General features: G+C 53.2%; 1 protein-coding gene across 1 annotated transcript in view; it reads left to right on the top strand.

Moving 5' to 3' along the window:
* Positions 1-202: 202 nt before the first annotated feature.
* LOC135326403 (olfactory receptor 14A16-like) overlaps positions 203-21,710 on the top strand; it is a 51,628-nt gene continuing 30,120 nt past the window's right edge. The window contains exon 1 of the mRNA XM_064504289.1: positions 203-1,093. Within this exon, the coding sequence (XP_064360359.1) occupies positions 203-1,093 (891 nt within the window). The remainder of the gene's footprint in view (positions 1,094-21,710) is intronic.

The raw sequence follows: 21,710 nt of genomic DNA on the forward strand, positions 1-21,710 counted from the left end.
GGCTGCTGCTCCTCAGGGCAAACCCTGCCAGCACAAACCTGAGCTCAAGCCATGCAACTCAGTGACAGTGCTACTAAGATGGGGAGAGGTAACGAGTGTGTGTTTGTGAGAGGTTATGAGAAAGTTTTGCTTGGAGAAGTCTGTCCTAACTTGTCAATGTCTCTTCTTCCTTAGAGAATCCCCCTCTGCCCAGGGGAAGCAAATGTCCAACAGCAGCTCCCTCAACGAGTTCCTCCTCCTGGTTTTTGCAGAAAAGCGGGAGCTGCAGCTCTTGCACTTCTCGCTCTTCCTGGGCATCTACCTGGCTGCCCTCCTGGGAAATGGCCTCATCATCACAGCCATAGCCTGCGACCACCACCTCCACACCCCCATGTACTTCTTCCTCCTCAACCTCTCCCTCCTTGACCTCAGCTCCATCTCCACCACTGTCCCCAAATCCATGGCCAATTCCCTGTGGGACACCAGCACTATTTCCTACTTGGGATGTGCTGCCCAGCTCTTCCTGTTTTTCTTTTCGGTTGGAGCTGAGTATTCTCTCCTCACAGTCATGGCCTATGACCGCTATGTTGCCATCTGCAAACCCCTGCACTACGAGGCCATCATGGACAGCAGAGCCTGTGTCAAAATGGCAGCAGCTGCCTGGGCCAGTGGTTTTCTCTATTCTGTGCTGCACACTGGGAACACATTTTCAATACCACTCTGCCAAGGCAACACAGTGGAACAGTTCTTCTGTGAAGTTCCCCAAATCCTCAAGCTCTCCTGCTCAGATTCCTACCTCAGGGAGGCTGGCCTTCTTGTGGTTAGTATGTGTTTAGGCTTTGGGTGTTTCATTTTCATTGTGGTGTCCTACGTGCAGATCTTCACTGCTGTGCTGAGGATCCCCTCTGAGCAGGGCTGGCACAAAGTCTTTTCCATGTGCCTCCCGCACCTGGCTGTGGTCTCCCTGTTTGTCAGCACTGGCATGTTTGCATACCTGAAGCCGCCCTCCCTCTCCTCGCCAGCTCTGGATCTGGTGCTGGCTGTTCTGTACTCAGTGGTGCCTCCAGCAGTGAACCCCCTCATCTACAGCATGAGGAACAAGGAGCTCAAGGAGGCACTGAGGAAAATGATTCAACTGGTACTATTTCAGCAGCAATAAGCTGCCCACCTCTCTTTACAAGTCATTTCCAGTTTATCTCAGGCAGCTCTTTTGTTTTGCACATTCTATCTGTGTTACTCATGTTTGTGCACAAATATTTGAATGCATCCCACTTCTCCAGAGACACAAACCCCATCTGTCTGACTGAGAGGCCTTCTGTAAATCTGCCCCTCACTGTGTCAGAGCTGACCACTCACGTAGCATCTCTGTAATAAAAGGGGACTTTCTCAGTACTCTGCCTGAATGATGGGCTCTTCTTCCCATCTGGAGCCAAGAATGCTCTCAGGGAATTGCACCTGAAAAGGCCCTGTTGCTGTGCCTGGGTTTTGCATGGGCTAAGGGGCATCAGCTCGTAGAGTGATGTGTTAGGGAAGGAGGGCTGGATTGAGCTGTCCCTTGCGGGTGGCCGGTGCCCCTGGAGAGGGTGAGTGGTCAAGAGGTCTCTGCCGGGGACTGTCCCATATATTACAGGGCTGGTGACAGATGCCATTCCTGCTGGAAGGGTATATGAAGCCACCCAGGGAGCACAGAGGATCTCCAGGGTGTAGGGAACGGCGATCGGAAGATCTCGCGATGGCACGGAAAGAGGAAGGAAGAGGAAGGATATGACGTAGAGATAGCAGTATGCTTGTAGGTATATAAGCGAATACATGCGTACAATAAACGCCATTTGCAGCATCCTCATATTGGTGTCAGTGCTCATTGGCCCGGAGGCTGGGGGAGCCTCCGTGCCGTCTGAGGCGGACGGGAGATTGTCGCATCAGAAGGCGACAAGTGGTGACCCCGACGTGATAGCTGAGACGGCGGACCGCAGGCGGTCGAGAGGATCCGGATCATGGACGCGGTACTTAAGGTTGTACGCGTGGGTGCCCGGGAATGGGGGCTCTCTATGAGAGCGGATGCAGTTGCGAACTGTGTCGGGCGGCTCCTGAAAGATGGAGCGATAGTTAGACCAGGGGACATTTTTTCCCCTTCTAACTGGGAGAAGTGCACTCGAGCACTTGCTCAGAGAGCTAAGGCCACTAAGAGGGCCGCAGAGCTTAAGACGTGGGGAGATATAACGATCATTTTAGAAAGGACTAGGGAGGAGCTTGAGACCTGGCAGGCTGCCCGCGCGGCGCTGCACATGTCCGCGGAAATGGCGACACAGACAGCAGCGAACGCAGAGGAGCGAACGGAGGAGATAGAGGGAGAGGCGATAGTAGTGGGTGAAGTGAGAACGGAGAGTGTGGAAACAGACATAAAGGAGGAGGCGGTTAATCAAGAACCAGAGCGGGGAGAGGGGGAGGCAGAAACTCCAGAGGCTTACCCAATAATGCCCTCTTCTCCGCCACCGCCGCGGTATCCGTGGAAAGAGATGAGGGCGATGGAAGGGGGAGAACCAGGAGACCTTTGTGGAGACCAAGATATGAAAAAGCCAGAGGCGGGTAGAGGAAAAGAAAGCAAGGTGAAAGTGGAGGAGGCAGAAGAAAAGGAAAGACCGCTTATAGTGGATGATCCCCGAGACTGGCTACCGGGGGCCATGATTCGGGTGCAGTGGGAGGACGAAAGAAGAGAAGAAGCAGGGGAAAGACCAGAAGCAGGGGAAAGACCGAGGGTGCCGCACCCGGGGAAAGATGGCGCTGGCCGAGAGAGGAGTGGGCGTCGACCAGCATTGCGGGAGGAGGAGACTGAAGACTCAGGCACAGACTCTGACTCCTTAGAAGGAATAACAACGAAGATGCAGCAACTAGGGCGGAGTTCCCCGCCGCAGTCAGAGGCGGGAGGAAAAAAGGGGAGGAAAGTCACAAGAGATATGGAGCAGATGTTTATGCTGCTTACAGCTCTGGAAGAAGAAACAGCTAAACAAAGAGGGCTATTAGAGGCAACAGCTAAACAAAGAGGGCTATCAGAGGCAACAGCTAAACAAAGAGGGCTATCAGAGACAGCAGGTTCCGCCCAAGCGGGAGGGGGAAAAGAAATTCCCCTAACAGACTGGAAACTGATAGCGACGGAATGTGCCCTGAGTGGCCTCAAGTTTCGTGGGCCAATAGGGGCCTTCCCAGTACGAGTTGCCCCGGGGGGGGGGGGGGCAGTGGAATGGATGCCCCTCGACCCAAAGACGGTACAACAGCTATTGAAAGCAGTGCAAGAACAGGGCCTGCGACACCCGGTGACACAGATGTTGCTGGACGCGGTGCACGCAGGAGGCCTAATACCGTGGGATTGTCGCGCCCTCGCGCGACTGGTTTTATCGCCCACGATGGTCCTTATGTGGAAAGAAGCGTGGACCTCGCGCTTACAGCAGGCGTTGATGGCCGCACAGGCAGACCCGCAGAACCCACTGGGCCAATCCACCCTACCGCGGTTAAGAGGAAATGATGCGGCCATGGCTACACCCCAGCAGCAGGCAGCGGGCCTGAGACCTCGGGAGATACTGGTGGCAACAGAAGCATCTCGAAAGGCCTTTGATGATATTGGGCCACTGGTGCAGCAGGCAGACCCATGGACGACTGTGAAGCAGAGAGTGGGAGAGCCGTTTGACAAGTTTTGTGACAGGCTACAGGCAGCAGAAGAACTTGCATCTTTACCAGACGCTGCAAAAGGAGCGGTGATGTTGGAATGTATCAAACAACAGGGCAACGAGTTGACAAAAGAAATCCTAAGAACAGCGCCTAAGGGAGCAAGTTTAGGGCAGACGATCAAGTACGTATTAGAACACCGGGACAAGACCACAGCCCTACAGATTGCTGCAGCAGTTATGGCAATGCCGGAGGTTAGAGCTAGAGGAGGTCCAAAAGGAGGCCCATGCTTTGGCTGCGGGCGAATGGGCCATTTGAGAGCACAGTGCACGAATAAGGGAAGTTACGCGCGCCCAACAAGGGGTATGGGGAGCCTTACATGCTGGGCCTGTGGAAAACCAGGACACAGAGCACGAGATTGTCGGCGGTCGGGAAACGAGAAGCGGGGAGGGCAAGTAGGGGGCCACCCCTCCCCGGTGAGCCAGCCTCAAGTAGCCCCTGTCAACAACAACACACTGCTGATGGACAGCTCCAGCGACCAAACTCCGAAGGGAAACCCCGCATGGCCCTGGTCTTAGGGTGTGAGAAGAGACCCCGAGTGAAAGCGCATCTGATAGGCCCACCAGGGGCGGGTCCTCCTAGCATCCCCTTAATAATGATGCTAGATACGGGGGCAGATGTTACATGTGTGCCCTCGTGGTTGTGGCCATCGAGTTGGCCAGCAAAAGTGGCAAGCTCGTTAGATGGAGTGGGAGGCAGGGCGGAGGCTATGATTTCTGAAACCGATATCACAATTGTATTGGAGGACCCGGATAGGCCTGCTCAGATCATCCGTGTGCGGCCGTACATAACTGCCATAGGGGAACCATTGTTAGGGCGAGATGCCTTATCGCAAAGTGGCTTTCACCTGACAAATTTAGGGTAAGGGCCACTGCCTACCTCCTCGGGGCTCATTTCGCTGTCCCGCTGACATGGTGCTCCAATGAGCCTGTGTGGGTAGAGCAGTGGCCATTGACAGGGGACAAATTGGCGGCTGCCCGACAAATAGTAAGTAGAGAACTAGAGCAGGGACACCTGGAGGAAAGCCACAGTCCCTGGAACACTCCTATATTTGTGATACACAAAAAGGACAAGTCTAAATTTCGATTACTGCACGACCTACGAGCGGTAAATCAGCAGATGGAAGCGATGGGTGCCCTCCAGCCAGGGTTGCCACTACCATCAGCAATACCAAAGAATTGGCCAGTGGTGGTGATGGATATCCAAGATTGCTTTTTCTCTATACCATTAGCCCCTCAGGACAAAGCTCGATTTGCCTTCACACTGCCGTCAGAGAATCTGCAGGAGCCAGCAGCGCGATATCAATGGACAGTCCTCCTGCAGGGCATAAAAAATTCACCTACGATTTGTCAGGCGGCAGTAGCTAAGGTATTGCAGCCGGTAAGGGCGCAGCTCCTGCGCGCGCTTATCATCCATTACATGGACGACCTCCTAGTAGCTGCAGAGACCCAGCAAGAAACCGATCAGGCAGAACAGGCAGTAATTAACTGCCTAAATGAAGCGGGATTGTACGTCCAGAAAGCGAAGACACAAAGGGGAGAATCTGTCAACTATCTGGGAACCACCATCCTCCCCAGAGCTGTGGTCCCACAGCCGATAAAGCTCAATAGAGAGATACGGACGTTGCATGATGTACAGCAATTGGTTGGAGCTCTCCAATGGCTGCGAGGGCTGATAGGTATTCCGAAGGAGTGGATGGAGCCACTGTTCGAGTTGCTCAAGGGCCACAAACCATGGGAACCGAGGCAGATGACACCGAACGCGTTAGAAGCCCTCCGAAAAATAGAAGATCTCATGGCAAAGGGCGGAGTAACGAGATACGACCCGGCCAGACCTATCAATCTGTACGTGGCAGTTACAAGAACAGGAGCCATAGGTGTTCTAGGACAAGGGACACCGGAGCGTCCGGAAGTCGTATGGTGGATAGTGTCGAACCAAATAAGTACGGCATACGTCACAATCGTAACAGCGTTGCCACAGATGATACAGAAGGGACGAACCGCCACCGTTCGGCACTTCGCGAAGGAGCCTGAGTCCATTTACCTGCCGGTAAAAAGGAGTCAATGGGACAGCGTGGTCCAGAAACAAGATAGTATAGCAATAGCTTTAGAAGGATTCCCAGGAACAATCAGATTATCGCCTGTGCTGGAGATGTATACCCACCTCACCGTCCTTCGGCCCCATCTGAAAGCCCGAGTGCTACAGCGACCTGCACCAGGGCGCACAGTGTTCACCGACGCGTCATCGGTGACCAGGGCAGCGGTTGTTGTGTGGCAAGATCAAAAGGCCCAATGGCACCGAGTGAAGATCAGCGAGCCGGACAGTAGCGTACAGCATCTAGAGGCCCGAGCTGTGGCGCAGGCATTACAAATGTGGCCAGAAGAGCATTTGAATGTAGTGACAGACTCCATGTTCGTCTTTAAATTGTTACACAACATGTCGTATCCCGGATGGGCCGGATCGCCCATTGCGCTAATGCTAGAAGAAGCCCTACAACAACGGCGGGCCACTGCCTCCATTATTCATGTTCGGAGTCATGAGGCAATCCAAGGAGTGTACCAAGAAGGCAACAATAAAGCCGATCAAGCGGCCAAAGGTGTGTGGACAGTCGCAGAAGCAAGGCAGGTGCACGACCTTCTCCATGTTGGTGCAAAAGCACTGGCAAAAAGCTGCAACATCCCCCTCACCACGGCTCATGAAGTGGTTGCGGCTTGCCCGTATTGCCAAAAAAAACCCCTGTGGGGCGCCGGCATCAACCCCAGGGGGCTGAAAGGAAACCAAATATGGCAAACGGACTTCACAATATGCCAGCGACTTCGACCACGGCCCTGGCTGGCTGTTACAGTGGACACACACAGCGGTATCATCGTGGCGACCCAACATAAACGAGTCACAGCGCGGGCGGCACAGTTGCATTGGCACACGGCAATGGCCTGGCTGGGTGCCCCAGAAACTATTAAAACAGACAACGGCACGTGTTTCACAGCGCAAAGCACGAGAGAATGGGCCGTACGGTGGGGAATTAAGCTAGTGCACGGTATTGCCTATAATAGCACAGGTCAGGCCATTGTCGAGCAAGCAAACCGCACTTTAAAGCAAAGGATCGAGATTCTTGGGGAGGGGGAAGGATATACACAAAGAATCCCCGCGCACAAACAATCAGAAATAATTATGCGCGCCTTATTCGGTCTGAATCAGTTCATCAGGGGGGAGGAGAACAAGACGCCAGCGGAAAAGCATTGGGCAGTCCAAGCCATGCACGAGGGACCAGACGTAAAGGTCCGAATCCCGGAAAAAGGGGAATGGGAAGAGGGGTGGCAGCTGGTAACCCAAGGACGAGGGTATGCAGCGGTCAGGCAGGGAGAAGTGGTAAGATGGGTCCCTGTGAAGTGGGTGCGCCCAGACCTCAGGGCAAGGACAAGACAGGAAGCAGAGAGTCAGGTGAATTAATGAATGTCTGAGTTTTATTGCAGGGGAGGACCACCCTGAAAAGCTGATGATCCCTTCTAGCAGCAAAGACAGCAGACAGGAGAAGAAGAACAGATGAGAAAAGGCGCGTGAAACCACAAGAAGAACGCGTAACCAGAAAACCCGAGAAGATGGCAGGGGGAGCAACCCAAGTAGCTCTCCTCGTAGCGATGCTGGGACTGGGACTCCAAGGGGTGAAAGGCGAACCAATGTTAGCGAAATGGGGTAGTAACAATCTATGGCTCACCTGGCAAACCGGACAGGAAATAAGCAATTTTGCCTGACGTTGGCGGGTGCGGGGCAGCCCTTTTAAGACATGCTTAATAGGGGTCCCATTGAATTTGACCGTAGACCTACCAAAGCTGAGAGAGCATTGACACGCTGAATGCGTCATTGCCCTGGGACCCGCAAGAGCTTGACCTTCTGGGTTCAGTAGTGGTAATTGGCTTGGGCTAGGACCATGGGCCAGGCAATTACTAATAGAAGAGTTGCACCTGTTACTGATGCTTGTGCTAGGCATATTAGCATGTAGACTAGTGTTTAGATGCTTGGTAAGACAACTGCTAGAAAAGGGGTGGTCCCACCCACACCTACACTATGAACGCTTAACCCGCGACACGGCAATTTAAAGCAAATAGCATAGTCAAAGCATGGGGAGGGGGAGATGTAGGGAACGGCGATCGGAAGATCTCGCGATGGCACGGAAAGAGGAAGGAAGAAGAAGGATATGACGTAGAGATAGCAGTATGCTTGTAGGTATATAAGCAAATACATGCGTACAATAAACGCCATTTGCAGCATCCTCATATTGGTGTCAGTGCTCATTGGCCCGGAGGCTGGGGGAGCCTCCGTGCCGTCTCAGGCGAATGGGAGATTGTCGCATCAGAAGGCGACAGTGAGCCACACATTGGAGGCATCTCATAGTCTTCAGTCACCCAGGACTTTAAGGGCCCCGGTTGAAATCTTTGGGTTCCAAGAAACTCCCCCTTGGTTGGGAGGGGTGTCTCAAATCCTGATGTCCTCTATCGCACAAGGGTGGCCAGGAAAAGACTCTCCTTCCCCCAGGTGCCACTGGAAGGAACGGCCTTGCCAGAGAAGGGGTAAAATCCACCTGTATTTGGAGATGTGTGCCAGTGGGACTCCTGGCCGCCATTCCCCCTCTTTTGATTTGTCTCCACTTTCTTCCACCACTTCCCCCATACAGATTTATTTGACTCTGTGAGGTGTGTCCTGGGCACATCATGCCCATGTCATGGGCAATCCGAGGAGGCTGTATCCATGGCTCAGGGATCGGGATCCTTGGCACCTCGGGATGGTCTATCTCTAGATAGGTTAGACTAGCAAAGATGGATTCTATCTCTAAAAAGTCATAATCCTGTCCATGCATCTAGAGGTAGAGTAAATAACAGGTCCCCCTGGAGCTGCCTCCCTTAAGCAAGTCTGGGCACATGTGGCTGCAGCCACTTGGCAACTGGCAGAAATGCTTAAATCCACCCCGCCTTTTTTTTTTTTAAAGTTGTTTTAAAAGGTTTCCAGTACTGGGACCATTGATCATACCGTTGTCTCAAAGATCAGTAGTCTGCCAGTTCTGCTCTTTTTTTTAAATCCTGCTTCTTTTTGGATGAGGCTGCCAGGATATTTCATCTGTCCTGCTGCACTTGCCCTGCTGCCTGCACTCTTGCTAATACAACCCAGGATAAGGGTGGCTGTCTGTGCTACAAGGACAGCCTGAGGACTCCTTGTCAACTTGCTGTCCACCAGGCCCCCCCCACATTCTTTCCTGCAAAGCTGCTTTCCAGCCAGTCAGCCCCAGCTTGTCCTGCTACATGATGTTATCTCACCCCAGGGACAGGACATGGTTGAACTCCCATATCACCAGCCTGTCGCCGCCCCTCTGCTTAGCAGTCCTGCCCTCCAGCAGGTCAACCACTCATAGCAATTTGGTATCATCCATGAACTGGCTGAGTGCACTCCATCCCACCCTCTGAATCATTCATAGTGACAGAAAGCATTGCCTCCAGTATTGACCGCTGAAGAACATCCCTGGTACCCATTAGTCAGCTGGATCTTGCATCACTCCACTCATTAAGCCAGGTGGCCTCCAGCTCATTTCCCACACCCTCCATTGCTTACTCCTCCATCCCACATCTCCCCAGGTTGGCTACAAAGAAGTTATAGAAGACCATGTCAAAGGCCTTCCTAAATTCAGGGTGTACAGCATGCACCGCACTCCCCTTGTCCACACAGCCAGTCATCCCATCACAGAAGGCAGTCAGATTGACCAGGCACAATTTGCCCTCGATGACTTCGTGCTGGCTGTTCCTGACCCCTTCATGTGCCTGGAACTAGCTCCAGGAAGATTTGCTCCCCAGGGACTGAGGTGACACTGACCAGCCCATCACTCCCCAGATCCTCTTTCCTGTCCTTCTTGAAGATGGACGTGATGTTTGGCAGGCAGGAGGGGAGGGCCAGGGGCCGGGCAGCGGCTGTGGGGCTGTGCCAGCTCCTGCTGCATGACTGGTCCCTGCGGTGTGGAGAAGAGGGACAGAGGACGAGGCAGCACGGGCGTGGTGGCAGGTTGGCAGGGGCAGGTGGGCAGGGGCCAGTGGTGGCTGCAGCGAGGGGTTGTGCCCGTGCCACCCTCCCAGCAGGACAGGGACATACAAGGAGGGTGCTCTGCCTGTTGTGGTGCTCAGGGCAGCTCCCCAAGGAGCACAGCTTTGCCTGAGGGACCTCTTGGTCCTTGGCGTCTGTTCCAACACAGCTGGAGCAAGAACAAGAGCTGGTGGGCCAGGCCAACATCCCCCCTGCACAGTCCCTGCGACAGCCGTCGGTGCCCCATCCCCCACAGCCCTCCTGCTTTGGCAGCCTCCACAGTTTCTGCACCTTGCCCAGCCCTGGCCATGTCCCACGCAGGGGTTAGCACACAGCCGTGCCCAGGGCCTGCTGGGGTCTGGGCCAGCAGAGAGGCTGGCTAGGCCTGGCTCTTCCCCTCCATACAGGCGCTGAGCCCGGCAGGAACGAGCTGGCCGCACAGCAAGACTCGCCCATAAACCTGGGGTGTGCAGCCAGGGCTGCAAATGGCCTCCACTCTCCTGCACCCGGCATGTCTCGATTCCCCTCCACGAGACCTGGCTCTGCCCCACAATCCCACCGGTGTGTGTCCTCACCCCAGGGAGGGCATCAGTGCTGGCCTGCCTGGCCACTCCTGGAGCCTCCCCTGTGCTCCCCGCAGGGCCCCGAGCTGGCGGTGCTGCTCTGCAGAACGAGCGGGTTGTGGTGCCCCAGGGCCATGGGGTGACTCTGCACTGGCCGTGGTGGTTGGGGTGAGAAGCAGACCCAGCTGGACGGGCATCATTGCACCTGACAACCCCCTACCAAAGGGGTCTGTGGCTGCAGATGATGCTCTGAGGAATCACAGGGCATTTCAAATGGCTCAGGCTGTGCTCAGGTGTGTCCCTAGAAGCAGCCCAGGGTTTTCCATTGAAGGTGACATGAACCACTCTCCAGGCTCCCTTCCCTCTGCCTGCAGGGTCCCCACTGTGGGCATCTGTCACCAGCCCTGTCATAGGGCAGACAGTCCCAGGCAAATACCGCTTGACCATTCAGCACCTCCAGGAGCACTGGGCACCCACAAGTGAGAGCTGAATGCAGCCCTCATTCCCTAACACAGCACCCCATGAGCTCATCACCTTGAGCCCATGGAGACCCTCCAGAAAGCAACAGTCCTTTTCATGGTGAAAGCCCGTGAGTGAATTATTGGCTCCAGCTTTGGATGGAGAAATCAACTTCCAAGCACAGCACTGAGGAAATTCCCTTTTATTAGAGACCGGCCAGCTCTGACACAGTGAGGGGCAGATTTACAGAAGGCCTCTGGGTCAGACGGACTGGGTTTGTGCCTCTGAAGGAGTGGGATGATTTCAAATACTTCCGTACAAACATGGCTATCACAGATACAATGCCCAAAGCACAAGAGTTGTCTGAGATAAATTCAAGTCCCTTACAAAGAGGGATGGGCAAATTATTGCTGCTGAACTATTACCAGTTGAACTAGTTTCCTTAGTGCGTCCTTGATCTCCTTGTTCCTCATGCTGTAGATGAGGGGGTTCACTGCTGGAGGCACCACCGAGTACAGAACAGCCACCACCAGATCCAGAGCTGTGGCAGAGAGGGAGGGGGGCTTCAGGTAGGCAAACATGTCAGTGCTGACATACAGGGAGACCACAGCCAGGTGCGGGAGGCACATGGAAAAGGCTTTGTGCCGGCCCTGCGCAGAGGGGATCCTCAGCACAGCAGTGAAGATCTGCACGTAGGACACCACAATGAAAATGAAACACCCAAAGAATAAACATGCACTAACCACAAGAAGCCCAAGTTCCCTGAGGTAGGATTCTGAGCAGGAGAGCTTGAGGATCTGGGGGATTTCACAGAAGAATTGTTCCACGACATTGCCTTGGCAGAGTGGTATTGAAAATGTGTTAGCAGTGTGCAGTACAGCATTGAGAAAACCACCGCCCCAAGCAGCTGCTGCCATTTTGACACAAGCTCTGTTGCCCATGAGGGTCCCGTAGTGCAGGGGTCTGCAGATGGCAACGTAGCAGTCATAGGCCATGACTGTGAGGAGAGAATACTCTGCCAATATGAAAAAGACAAAGAAAAAGACCTGGGCAGCACATCCCGAGTAGGAAATGGCCCTGGTGTCCCTCAGGGAATTGGCCATGGATTTGGGGACAGTGGTGGAGATGGAGCCAAGGTCGAGGAGGGAGAGGTTGAGGAGGAAGAAGTACATGGGGGTGTGGAAGTGGTGGTCGCAGGCTACGGCTGTGATGATGAGGCCGTTGCCCAGGAGGGCAGCCAGGTAGATGCCCAGGAAGAGCAAGAAGTGCAAGAGCCGCACATTCCATGTGTTGGCAAATGCCAGGAGGAGGAACTCATTCAGGGAACTGCTGTTGGACATTTGCTCTTTTGGGGCACAGGGGGATTGTTGGAGGCAGAAGAGATGTTGACAAGTTAGGACAGACTTCTCTGAGCAAAACTTTCTTATAACCTCCCCCAAACATACACTCATTACCTCTCCCCATCTCAGCAGCACCGTCACTGAGCTCCATCACTTGAGCTCTAGTTTGTGCTGGCTGAGTTTGCCATGATCTATCCATGGGCTCCGGAGGAGTCAGCCCTGACCTACAGCACGGCGTACATGGGAACAGGGCTGACTAAAATGTTATTCCCGGTTCCAGTCAGCTTTAATCATTCATAATGCTGAAGGGATTTTCAGCTTCTTCACTACCACTTCTAAATAATGTGGGTTCATTAACAGATTTAAGGCTTGTTTTGTCTTCTTTAGCTGACCCTGTCACATCTGAGGAGGATTCCTGGAGGTAGAACTCCTCAGCATTGCTGCTGCACTCAGAGGGGACCAGCTGTGATTCCAGAGAGGCAAAATAATTCCCTCCAGCTTTAATGCAGAGGCAGGAGAGCTGGCCTGTCCATCCGGCCTGTTCCCATCTGCCCTGTGCTCCCACCTCGGAGGTGGAGGACAGATGCACTTGTGTCACCCAACAAAGAAACACACCACAGAGAGCAGAGGAAAGCACTTCCAAAGTGCCCATCAGCACTCTTCCTGAGGGTGTGTGAGGCAGGTCTCAGCCCTCCCCTTCTAGCCAGAAACACCTCGGGCTCCTTCCAGCTGCCCACATCCAGACTCCCAGCAGCACTTCCAAGGCCTCAGTATCAAGGTGGCTTCTCCCTGGGGCACCTAGATAACACCCAGCAGCAATGGGAGAGCTGGGCCCTTCTGGAGGGCAGCTGCAGCCCAGCCAGACACCCCAGGGAAATGGTGGAATGTCCTAAGGATGGGGTGTCCTGACGAGAGAGCTGGCTCATTCCCAGCCCCCCACACTGCATTGCCCAGAGCCCCACAGGCTAGAGGGGCACTTGGGCACCTCACTGTCAAGGACACGTCTGCATGGCAGGACCTGCAGGGCCAGTGTTGTCTGAACTGCATCAGAAACCCCCTGCCCAGAGAGTCCAAGGGGAAGGACAAGGGCAGCATGGGCAGGTGGGAAACATGGAGCAATACCATGACATTTGTGGCCAGGGAGGCAGGGACAGGCAGGCACAGAGGGGCACTCAGCAGTGTCTCCTCTCCTGCATGTCCAGCTGCCAAGGAAACGACTCCTGCCCTGGACCCCACAGCCTTGAGAGCAGAGGGCTGTGCTGGCTGGCAGAGGAGAGGAGGTGCTGGAGCTGAGGGTTTCCTCTCACACTCTGACCATGACTCTGCTGCCTGGAGCCGTCCCTGCGGGCAGCTGTTTCTCTGTCCCCACGTCTCTCCCCTGCCAGTGCTCACAGACCACATCCCACCCGCTGGGTGCTCAGCTCTGCCCTGCAGAAACCTCCCGGGGGCAGGACACTGCCCAGGGCACCTCCGTGGTTGCAGGTGCTCCGGAGCAGGGGAGACAAACCTTGGTGAGGCTGGAAAGGTGCTGCTGGCTCTGTCTGTAGGCTTCAGGGTGGATGAAGGGATTTGCTGAGTGCCTCCCACACCTGCTCCTCTCTCAGTGTCACTGTCTCAGTTCTCTCTCTAAACCTGACAAATCCAGTGCTATTTCACCCCACTCAAACAGAAAATAACTAAAAGCACAGAGTCATGAAAAATCCCTCTCTTTCAGGTATCCCCTGCCTTGGCATTCCTGTTCAAAAGTCACCTCCGGAAATGTCCCCCAGCCCTGACCCACACAGCAGCCTCTCAAAGGGAGAAAGTAGCTGCCCTGACAAAGGTCACTCCTCCCACCCACAGCTTCTCCCCACAGTGCTGTGGGGAGCTGCCCGGGCAGGCTGAGTGCTGACCCTGGCAGGTGGCAGAGTCACTGCTGCAGGCACACAGAACCCTGGGGCGCAGGGACACTGCTCTGAACCACAGCCCTGGGCAGACCTGTGTGCACACCGAGGCTTCAGACCCCTGCAGCCATCCCAGGGAGAAGGTGGCAGGATGCCCTGTCCCTGTGACCGTGTGGCTGGGAAACCCTGCTCTGAAGCATCTCCCCCTCCTCTGCAAACGACAAGCCAGGAGAGCAATCCTTAAAAATCTAATAGTTTGACTGGATGAGTTTCAAGACATTTCGAGAAACCTCAGTAGCATGGCCCTGCAGGCAGAGACTTACCATGTCAAGGGCTGTGAAGATTCCTCCCACAAGGAGCTCTCCTCTGTCCTCCCACTCCACACTGCCTTGCACTTCTCTCTGCCTTCTCTCAGCTCATGTCAGCAGCAGCAGGCAGTGCCCGCAGCCCTGCTGCTCTTGGCAGAGGAGCTGCTCCTGCACACAGCTGTGTCTGGGCAGTGCTGCCAGGTTGCCATGAGCTCCCTCCATCCCAGGAGCCTGGCCCCACTCAGGAGCAGAGGCCCAGCTGGTGGCATGACTTTCTCTGTCCCCTGTGCTCCTTCCTCCTGGGAAATGTTCACTGAGGTAAACCAAAATAATCACTGATGCTCCCTCTCTACACACTGAGGGAAGACTGATTGCAGCCTTGCAATTTGTTTCATCAGAGGATGGTTATCTATGGAAGATGGAAACGTCTCATTCTGGTAGCCCCTATTCCCATTTAGTACACCTAAATGGGGACAAGGATAGGGTTTGTTTTCCCATTGTTCAGGTATTCATTCGGATGAGTCAGTTTGGGCTTCTCAGGCTGCTTTAGAAGGCCCTGGGCTGGCATAGGATTCAAATCCTTCCTGTGAGCTCCAGAAAGAACACACAGAAGGTGGGATTCCCATTGCCAAGGCAGAAGTGAGCACAGCATGGATGTCTGCATGTGAGATCTTGGTCTAAGCTCCCATTATAATCCCTGGAGAAGGAGGGTGGGAGTCAGCTGCTCACACACAATCACCTGGTGACATTGGAAGAGACAGAGGTGGTGCAAGGCATGTGCCAGTGTCTGCTTGCTCTGGTGGAGCAACTGTGAGACCTACATCGTTCTAGAGTATGACTTGGGGGCCAGGTAGGGAACTGACCACCTGAAATGATACTCGATGCCCACTGCTAGCAGAGCTCCACTCACTAGGAAGCTGAGACACAGGCAGATCCTGACATTGCAAACAGCTGATGTCATCCAGTGCAGGCACATGATTCAGTGACAGAGAAATAGGCCTGCAGGGCCATGTTGGATGCCTGGGGCATCCAGCACAACTACAGGTGTCTAGCAGAAATAGCACGGGAGCTATAGGAAAACCCTGGAGTGGTTGCTGGGCAAGTGCCCCAGGGCATCTCAGGTCTCCTAACAGTGCCCAAACAACTGGATCCCACCACTGCCTTTAGGCCAAGTCCATCCCATCTACAGCCAAGCATACTTCATAAATGAGAGAGACACATCACACCAAGGTCTCTGCCCCTTCAAACCTTCTATCTTTCCTCCTCCTGAACCTCTTCTCACCTGCAGATGATATGAACAGGGACTGAGCTAATGATGACCTCAGGCTGACAAATCACGGGCTGCCCAGGGCCAGGCACTTCTTCAGTGGCACCTTGTCCTGTCTGGAGATCAGTCCACCTCTGTCACAAGCCCAATGGTGCCACAGAGTCAGCTTGAGCAGCCAACTCCTCTCCTGCCAGGGCTGCACAGCCTAGCTCTGTTTCTCCCTGGCCTTGGGCACTGCAGAGTTTGCTCTCTTAGTGGGAACCTCCTTTCACCATCACATTGCCACCTGCTATCTATGCCAGCACAGCTCTGCTCTGAAGTGGGACGATGGCACACACACTCTGTCTTTGGCTCGTGGTAACAGGTTTCACCATGACCAATCTGTTCTCTGTGCCACAGCTAAGACTCTGCAACCCAAATATACACAAGTGCGTGCAGCCAGGGGCATGGAGAGGAGCAGATGGAGATGCACAAGCTGTCACAGGACTGAAACTTGGTTGGAACAATTGAGATGTGGTGGAACTGCTTGCATGATTGAAGGGCTGTGATGGCAGGGCACAAGCTCTGCAGGCAAGATGGTTAGGGAAGATGAACAGGGGGGATGCCCTTGGTGTGAAGGGACAGCTCAGATGTATGGACCTCTTGCATGGACAAGGGTTTGGGTGAGAGCTTCTGTGTGAGCATCAGAGTAAAGGTGATGTGATGACAGTTACAGACCACTCGATGAGGATGAGGAGGTGGATGCAGTCTCCTTTAAGCAACCTGAGGAAGTCCGTGGGTCACAGGGCCTGGTTCTTATGGGGGGTGGGGGGGGACTTTAATCTCGCTGATATTCATTGGAAGGGCAAACAGCAGGGTGCAAGCAGTCCAGGAGATTTCTAGAGGGTGTTAGGGACAGATTCTAAGCACAGGTCCCTGATGGGCCAAGAAGGGTGATGGTCACCTGGGTTCGGTACTCACACACAAGGAAGCACTCATCAGGCTTGTGACAATCTGTGGAAACCTTGGCTGCAGTGACTATGGAATAGTGGAGTTCTAGATCGTGAGGGCAGTGAGGAAGGACAATAGCAGCGTACAGACTCCGGCCTTCAGAGGAGCAGTCTGAGGCCTCTCCAGGGGACTGGTGGGGGATCCCATTGGAAGCAGCCATGAAGGGCAATGGAGCTCAGGAAAGCCTGCAGGTCTTCAAGGACAGCAGCCACCAAGCACAATGATGGTCCCTACTGATACTCAGTAAAACAAGCAGACATCTTGGGAGATCGACTCGGCTAAACAGGATGCTATTGTCCACAGAAGTAGGGATGATGTTAGGGAAACCAAAACTCCCAGAGGATAGACACTTGCAGGGGACGTCAAGGGCATGAAGAAGAGCTGCTCCACTAATGGAGAAAGAATAAGCAAGGAATACCTGGGCTCACTGCTGAATGGTGCAGGGGCTCCAGTAATAGCAGGTGCAGAAAGATCTGAGGAGCTCAGTGCCTTCTTGGCTTCAGTCTGCACCAGCAAGGTCTCCTGGGCTATTGTGCCTCAAGTCAGGGCTCCAGAGGAGAAAAACAGCCAGCAGTAGATGAGTGTGGAGTGAAGGATTGCTTGCAAGAGCTAAACCCATACAGTTCTATGGGTTTGGACAGGCGGCATCAGAGGACTTTGAGAGAGCTGTCTGCTGTCTCCACAAGGCCACTGTCTATCACCTCTGAAAGGCTGTGGAGATCAGAGGAGGTCCCAATGAGCAGAAAAAGGAATATGTTGTGCCCATCTTCAAAAAAGGCCACAAGAACAACCCAGGGAGCTGCAGGCCATTCAGTCTCACATTGGTGAGGCGTGTGTCGTGGAGCGCATCCTCTCCGATCACATTTCTGAGCACACGAAAAAGGTGCCTGCGAACAGTCAACATGGATTTACTGAAGGCAAATCATTCCTGCACAACCTGATTGCCTTCTGTGATCAAAGACCTGTGATTGTGGAGGAGCAGTAAGTACTGGATGTCGTTTACCATGATTTTAGCAAGGTGTTGGTCACTGTCTCCACAAATATTCTTGAATACAAGTAAGGTACAAGTAAGATGGGTAGAGATCCCAGTGGGTAAAAAGCTGGTTGGATGATTGAGCACAGAGGGGTTTTATTGAATGGGTCATGCTTGACCAGGAAGCCAGGTAAAGGTGGAGTATGCAGGGTTCCATACTATGACCTGTGCTGTCTAACAGGTTCATCAGTGACCTGGAGCATGCAAGTCTCATCACGAGTGTAGATGACACCTAATCAGGAGGAAGAGTTGTATGTTTGAGGGCTGCCATTCAGAGGGACCTCAGGAGGCAGGAAGGAGGAACGGGCCGTCAGGAACTTTGTGACATTCGGCAAGGACAAATGCAGGTCCTGCACCTGGGGCAGACCAACACCCTGCAGTGATACAAGTTAGGGAGTCTTGGGGGCAGAGAGCTGAACATCAGCCAGCAGCCTGCCCTGGCAGCAAAGGAGGCCACAGTGTCCTGGGCTGCATGAACAGGAGCACAGCCAGGAGATCAAGGGAAGTGATTATCCCCCTCTACTCAACACTCGTCAGAGCACATCTAAATACTGCATCCAGCTGGGGCTCCCTGTAAAAGAACGCTGTAGATCACATGGAGTGAGTTCAGTGGCAGGCCCCCAAGGTGGTTGGGGGCTGGAGCACTTGCCCTGTGAGGAGAGGCTGAGAGAATGGGTTTGTCCAGTGCAGAGAAGGGAAGGTTTCTGGGGGGACTTATAGAAGCTTCTCAACTCAAGGTTGCCACTGATAAGGAATGAGGTTTTTACAGGAATTCACGGCAGGAGAATGAGAGGAAACATTTAAAAGCTGACACAAGTGCAGTCAAAATTGTATATAAGGGAGAAAAAGCAATGAGGATCATGAAGTATTTGAAATGAGTTCCAGAGGGATTATGGACTCTCTGTTCTTGGAGGCTTTCAGGACACAGCTGGACAAAGCCCTGAGGAACTTGGTGTGAATTCAGTGTTGATCTCCATGTGAGCAGGAGGTTGGACCAGAGTCCTCCCAAGGTCCCTTTCGACCTGAATGGTCCTGTGATTGCATCATCTCTGGCAATAGCTACTGCAATTCTTGCAGGCAGGAATTCCTTTGCTGCAGGTGGGTTAGCACCAGATTTGGCCTCCCCAGAGCCAGGCCCTCCTAGTGGTGTGAGGTTTCCTCTTGGGCCTGAAAGGTTTTCAGTTCAAGGGTCAATTAGGAGTGACTGCTTGTCCAGAATGGGCTGTCCTCACAGCCTGCAACACCCGCATATTACAACATGATGCCAAATAAGTATGACGCAAACAAAAAGTCATGGCATGAGGGTGATGGCACTCTAATGTGCCTAAGGTCTTTAGAGAGTGCAAAAAAGTCTGGAAGGATTGGAAGGGCCTTAAACCTTCAGCACTATGGGAGGCTGAGGCAGCTGGGTTTGTTCAACCTGGAGAAGGGACGGCTTTGGGGAGACCTAATAACAGCTTCCCCATACCCACCAGGACGTCATCAAGAAGATGGAGCCAGGCTCTTCACTGTTGTGCATGATGGTAGGATGAGGCCCAATGGGCATTAGCTGAAACAGGAGATGTCAGGCTGGGGGTCAGGAAAAACATTAGACCCATCAAGACAGCCAAGCACTGGGGCAGGTTGCCCAGAGAGGCTGTGCCATCTCCGTTCTCAGAGGTTTTCAAGTCCTAAATGAGTAAGGCCCTGAGAAGTCTGGAGCTGATAGATGACCCTGCTGTGGGAAGGAGATAGGGTTCGGGATATCCTGGGGTCCCTTCTAGTCTGAAAGATTCTGCATTTACTTCCACACTGCGTCTTCTCTTTTTCACCTTAGGGAAAGCCTTCAGCTTTCTCGTGACCACGGAAGTAGGTCTCCCAAAAGTATGACAAGATCAACTGCATATTCCTTGTCCTGCTCCAGTCAGAGTCATTCAGGTGCAGGACTGCTTGGCAGGCACCCACAAATAGCCTTGATTTTTCTTTTGCTTCACCTTGTATTGCATTTTCCCCTCTTTTCCACTTTCCAAGTTCTTCTCCTTTAACGTCCTGATACCCTCCCATGCAGGCAGCTGACCCCTGTTTGCCCTTTCCCCATTGACCCTGGATTTGCTTTCTTTGTACATTCACTTGGCTTTTCTGAGATGGTTGCCATGGGGATTCCTACCACTGCCAGCAGTCCCTTTAAATGACTACCTCCTTTTATTATGTGTAGTGTCCTGCAGTTCCTCCTGCTGTTATGCTGTCAGAGGCACCGCAAGACAGGATGAGGCATCTGCACACACTCCTTAACAGCTGACACAAAGGAGCTTCAGTCCAGAGGGGCCTGGAGAAACTTGGGGATTTGGCCAACAGAAGCCTCATGATGTTGTGCAAGGAGCAGTGGCAGGTCCTGCACAGAGTGGCAGAACAGCCTATGGATCAGGACAGGCTGGGATATGACCGTCAGAGGAGTGACCCTGCGGAGAAGGGCTTGGACGTTATGAGGGATGCTGTATGAGCCAGGGGTGCATGCTCACTGCAAATGAGGCCAGCTCCATACGAGGCTGCTTCAGGGAGAGTGTGAACACCCAGACAAGTGGAATTATTATGTCCCTCGACTCAGCACTGGTGTGGCTGCATCTGGAATAGTGTGTCCCAGGGTGGGCTGCCCAGTCCTGGAGGAATGGGAAGGAAGCAGAGAGGGTCCAGAGGAGTTATTGTCCTGAAGCACATGGCTTGTATGGAGAGGCTGAGGGACATCGGCTTCTTCAGCCTGCTGAAATGGAGGCAGAGGGCAGTAGTGTAAACGGCACGAGAAGGGGAAACCAGGCTAAAACGGGAACTCACAATTCAGCTCCAGGGCAATAAGGCAGCATACAATAATTGGAAGGCAGGAGAGGCTGAAAAGGAGGAAGTCAAAAACATTGTCCACCAAAGTAGGGATGGTGTTAGGGAAGCCAAAGCTCTCAGAGGGTAGACACTTGCAAGGGACATCAAAGGCCTGAAGAAGAGCTGCTACTGCTTCAGTAAGGGTAAAGGATAAAAAGGAAAATGTTGGCTCTTTGCTGAAGGGGGCAGAGAATCTCATAACAGCAGATGTAGGGAGGTCTGAGGAGCTCAGTGCCTTTTTGGCTTCAGTCTTCACCAACAAGGTCTCCCGTGCTGTTGTGCCTAGAGTCTGGTCTCCAGATGGGAAAAGCAACCAACAGTGCATGAGGGCTGGGTGAGGGACCTGCAAGAACTCAACCCCTACAAGTCAGTGGCATTGGAATGACTGCATCCAAGGACATTGAGAGAGCTGACAGCTGTCACAGCAAGGCTGCCCTCTATCACCTTTGAAAGATGGTGGAGATGGGGTGAGGTCCCAATAGCTGCAGAAAGACAAACGTTACATCCATCTTCAAAAAAGGCCCAGAGGGCAAGCCGGGGAAAACAGGCCTTTCAGCCACAATTGGTTGAGGAGTGTGTCATGGAGTGAGTCCACCCCTTTTTGGGCACATGAGGGAGAAGAAGGTGACAGCGAAGAGTCAGCATGGATTTACCCAGGGTAAATTGTGCCTCACCAACCTGATTGCCTTCTATGATTAAATAACTCTATTTGTGGTTGGAGAGTAGAAAGTGTCTTTCAACTTGACTTTTGCAAGGTGTATGAAACTGTCTTCCACAATATTCTGGAGGAACAGATTTTGGAAATTCACCGTCTAGATGGATGGACAACCAGATGTCTAAAGAACTTGTTGGATGATCAGGCTCCAAGGGCAGTGGTGAATGCATAGTACTCTTCTTGGAGGCCAGGGAGAAGTGGAGCACGCAGGTGCCCTGTGACAGTGGAAGTAGACCAGCTTTCTTGTCCTCCTCCAGGCAGAATTATTCAGATGCAGGGCTTCTTGTCAGGAATCCCCAAGACCAGCCTGATTAATCTTTTACTTCACTTTTAATATCCGTGGTTGTTTCCCCCCCCCCCCCCCCGCCAAGTATGTCTCTTTTACCATCCTGATCCCTTGCCCTACAATCGGTCCATTCCTGCTTACCCTTAACCCATTGGGGCTGTTTTGGATTGTGGGGTTTTTTTTGTTTTGTTTTTTTTTTTTTGACACAGAGGAGCTTCAGTCCCGAAGGTTCTTGAGAAACTGAGGTGATTTGG

Source organism: Dromaius novaehollandiae, unplaced genomic scaffold (assembly GCF_036370855.1).
Source record: "Dromaius novaehollandiae isolate bDroNov1 unplaced genomic scaffold, bDroNov1.hap1 HAP1_SCAFFOLD_27, whole genome shotgun sequence".
NCBI classification, from domain to species: domain Eukaryota; kingdom Metazoa; phylum Chordata; class Aves; order Casuariiformes; family Dromaiidae; genus Dromaius; species Dromaius novaehollandiae.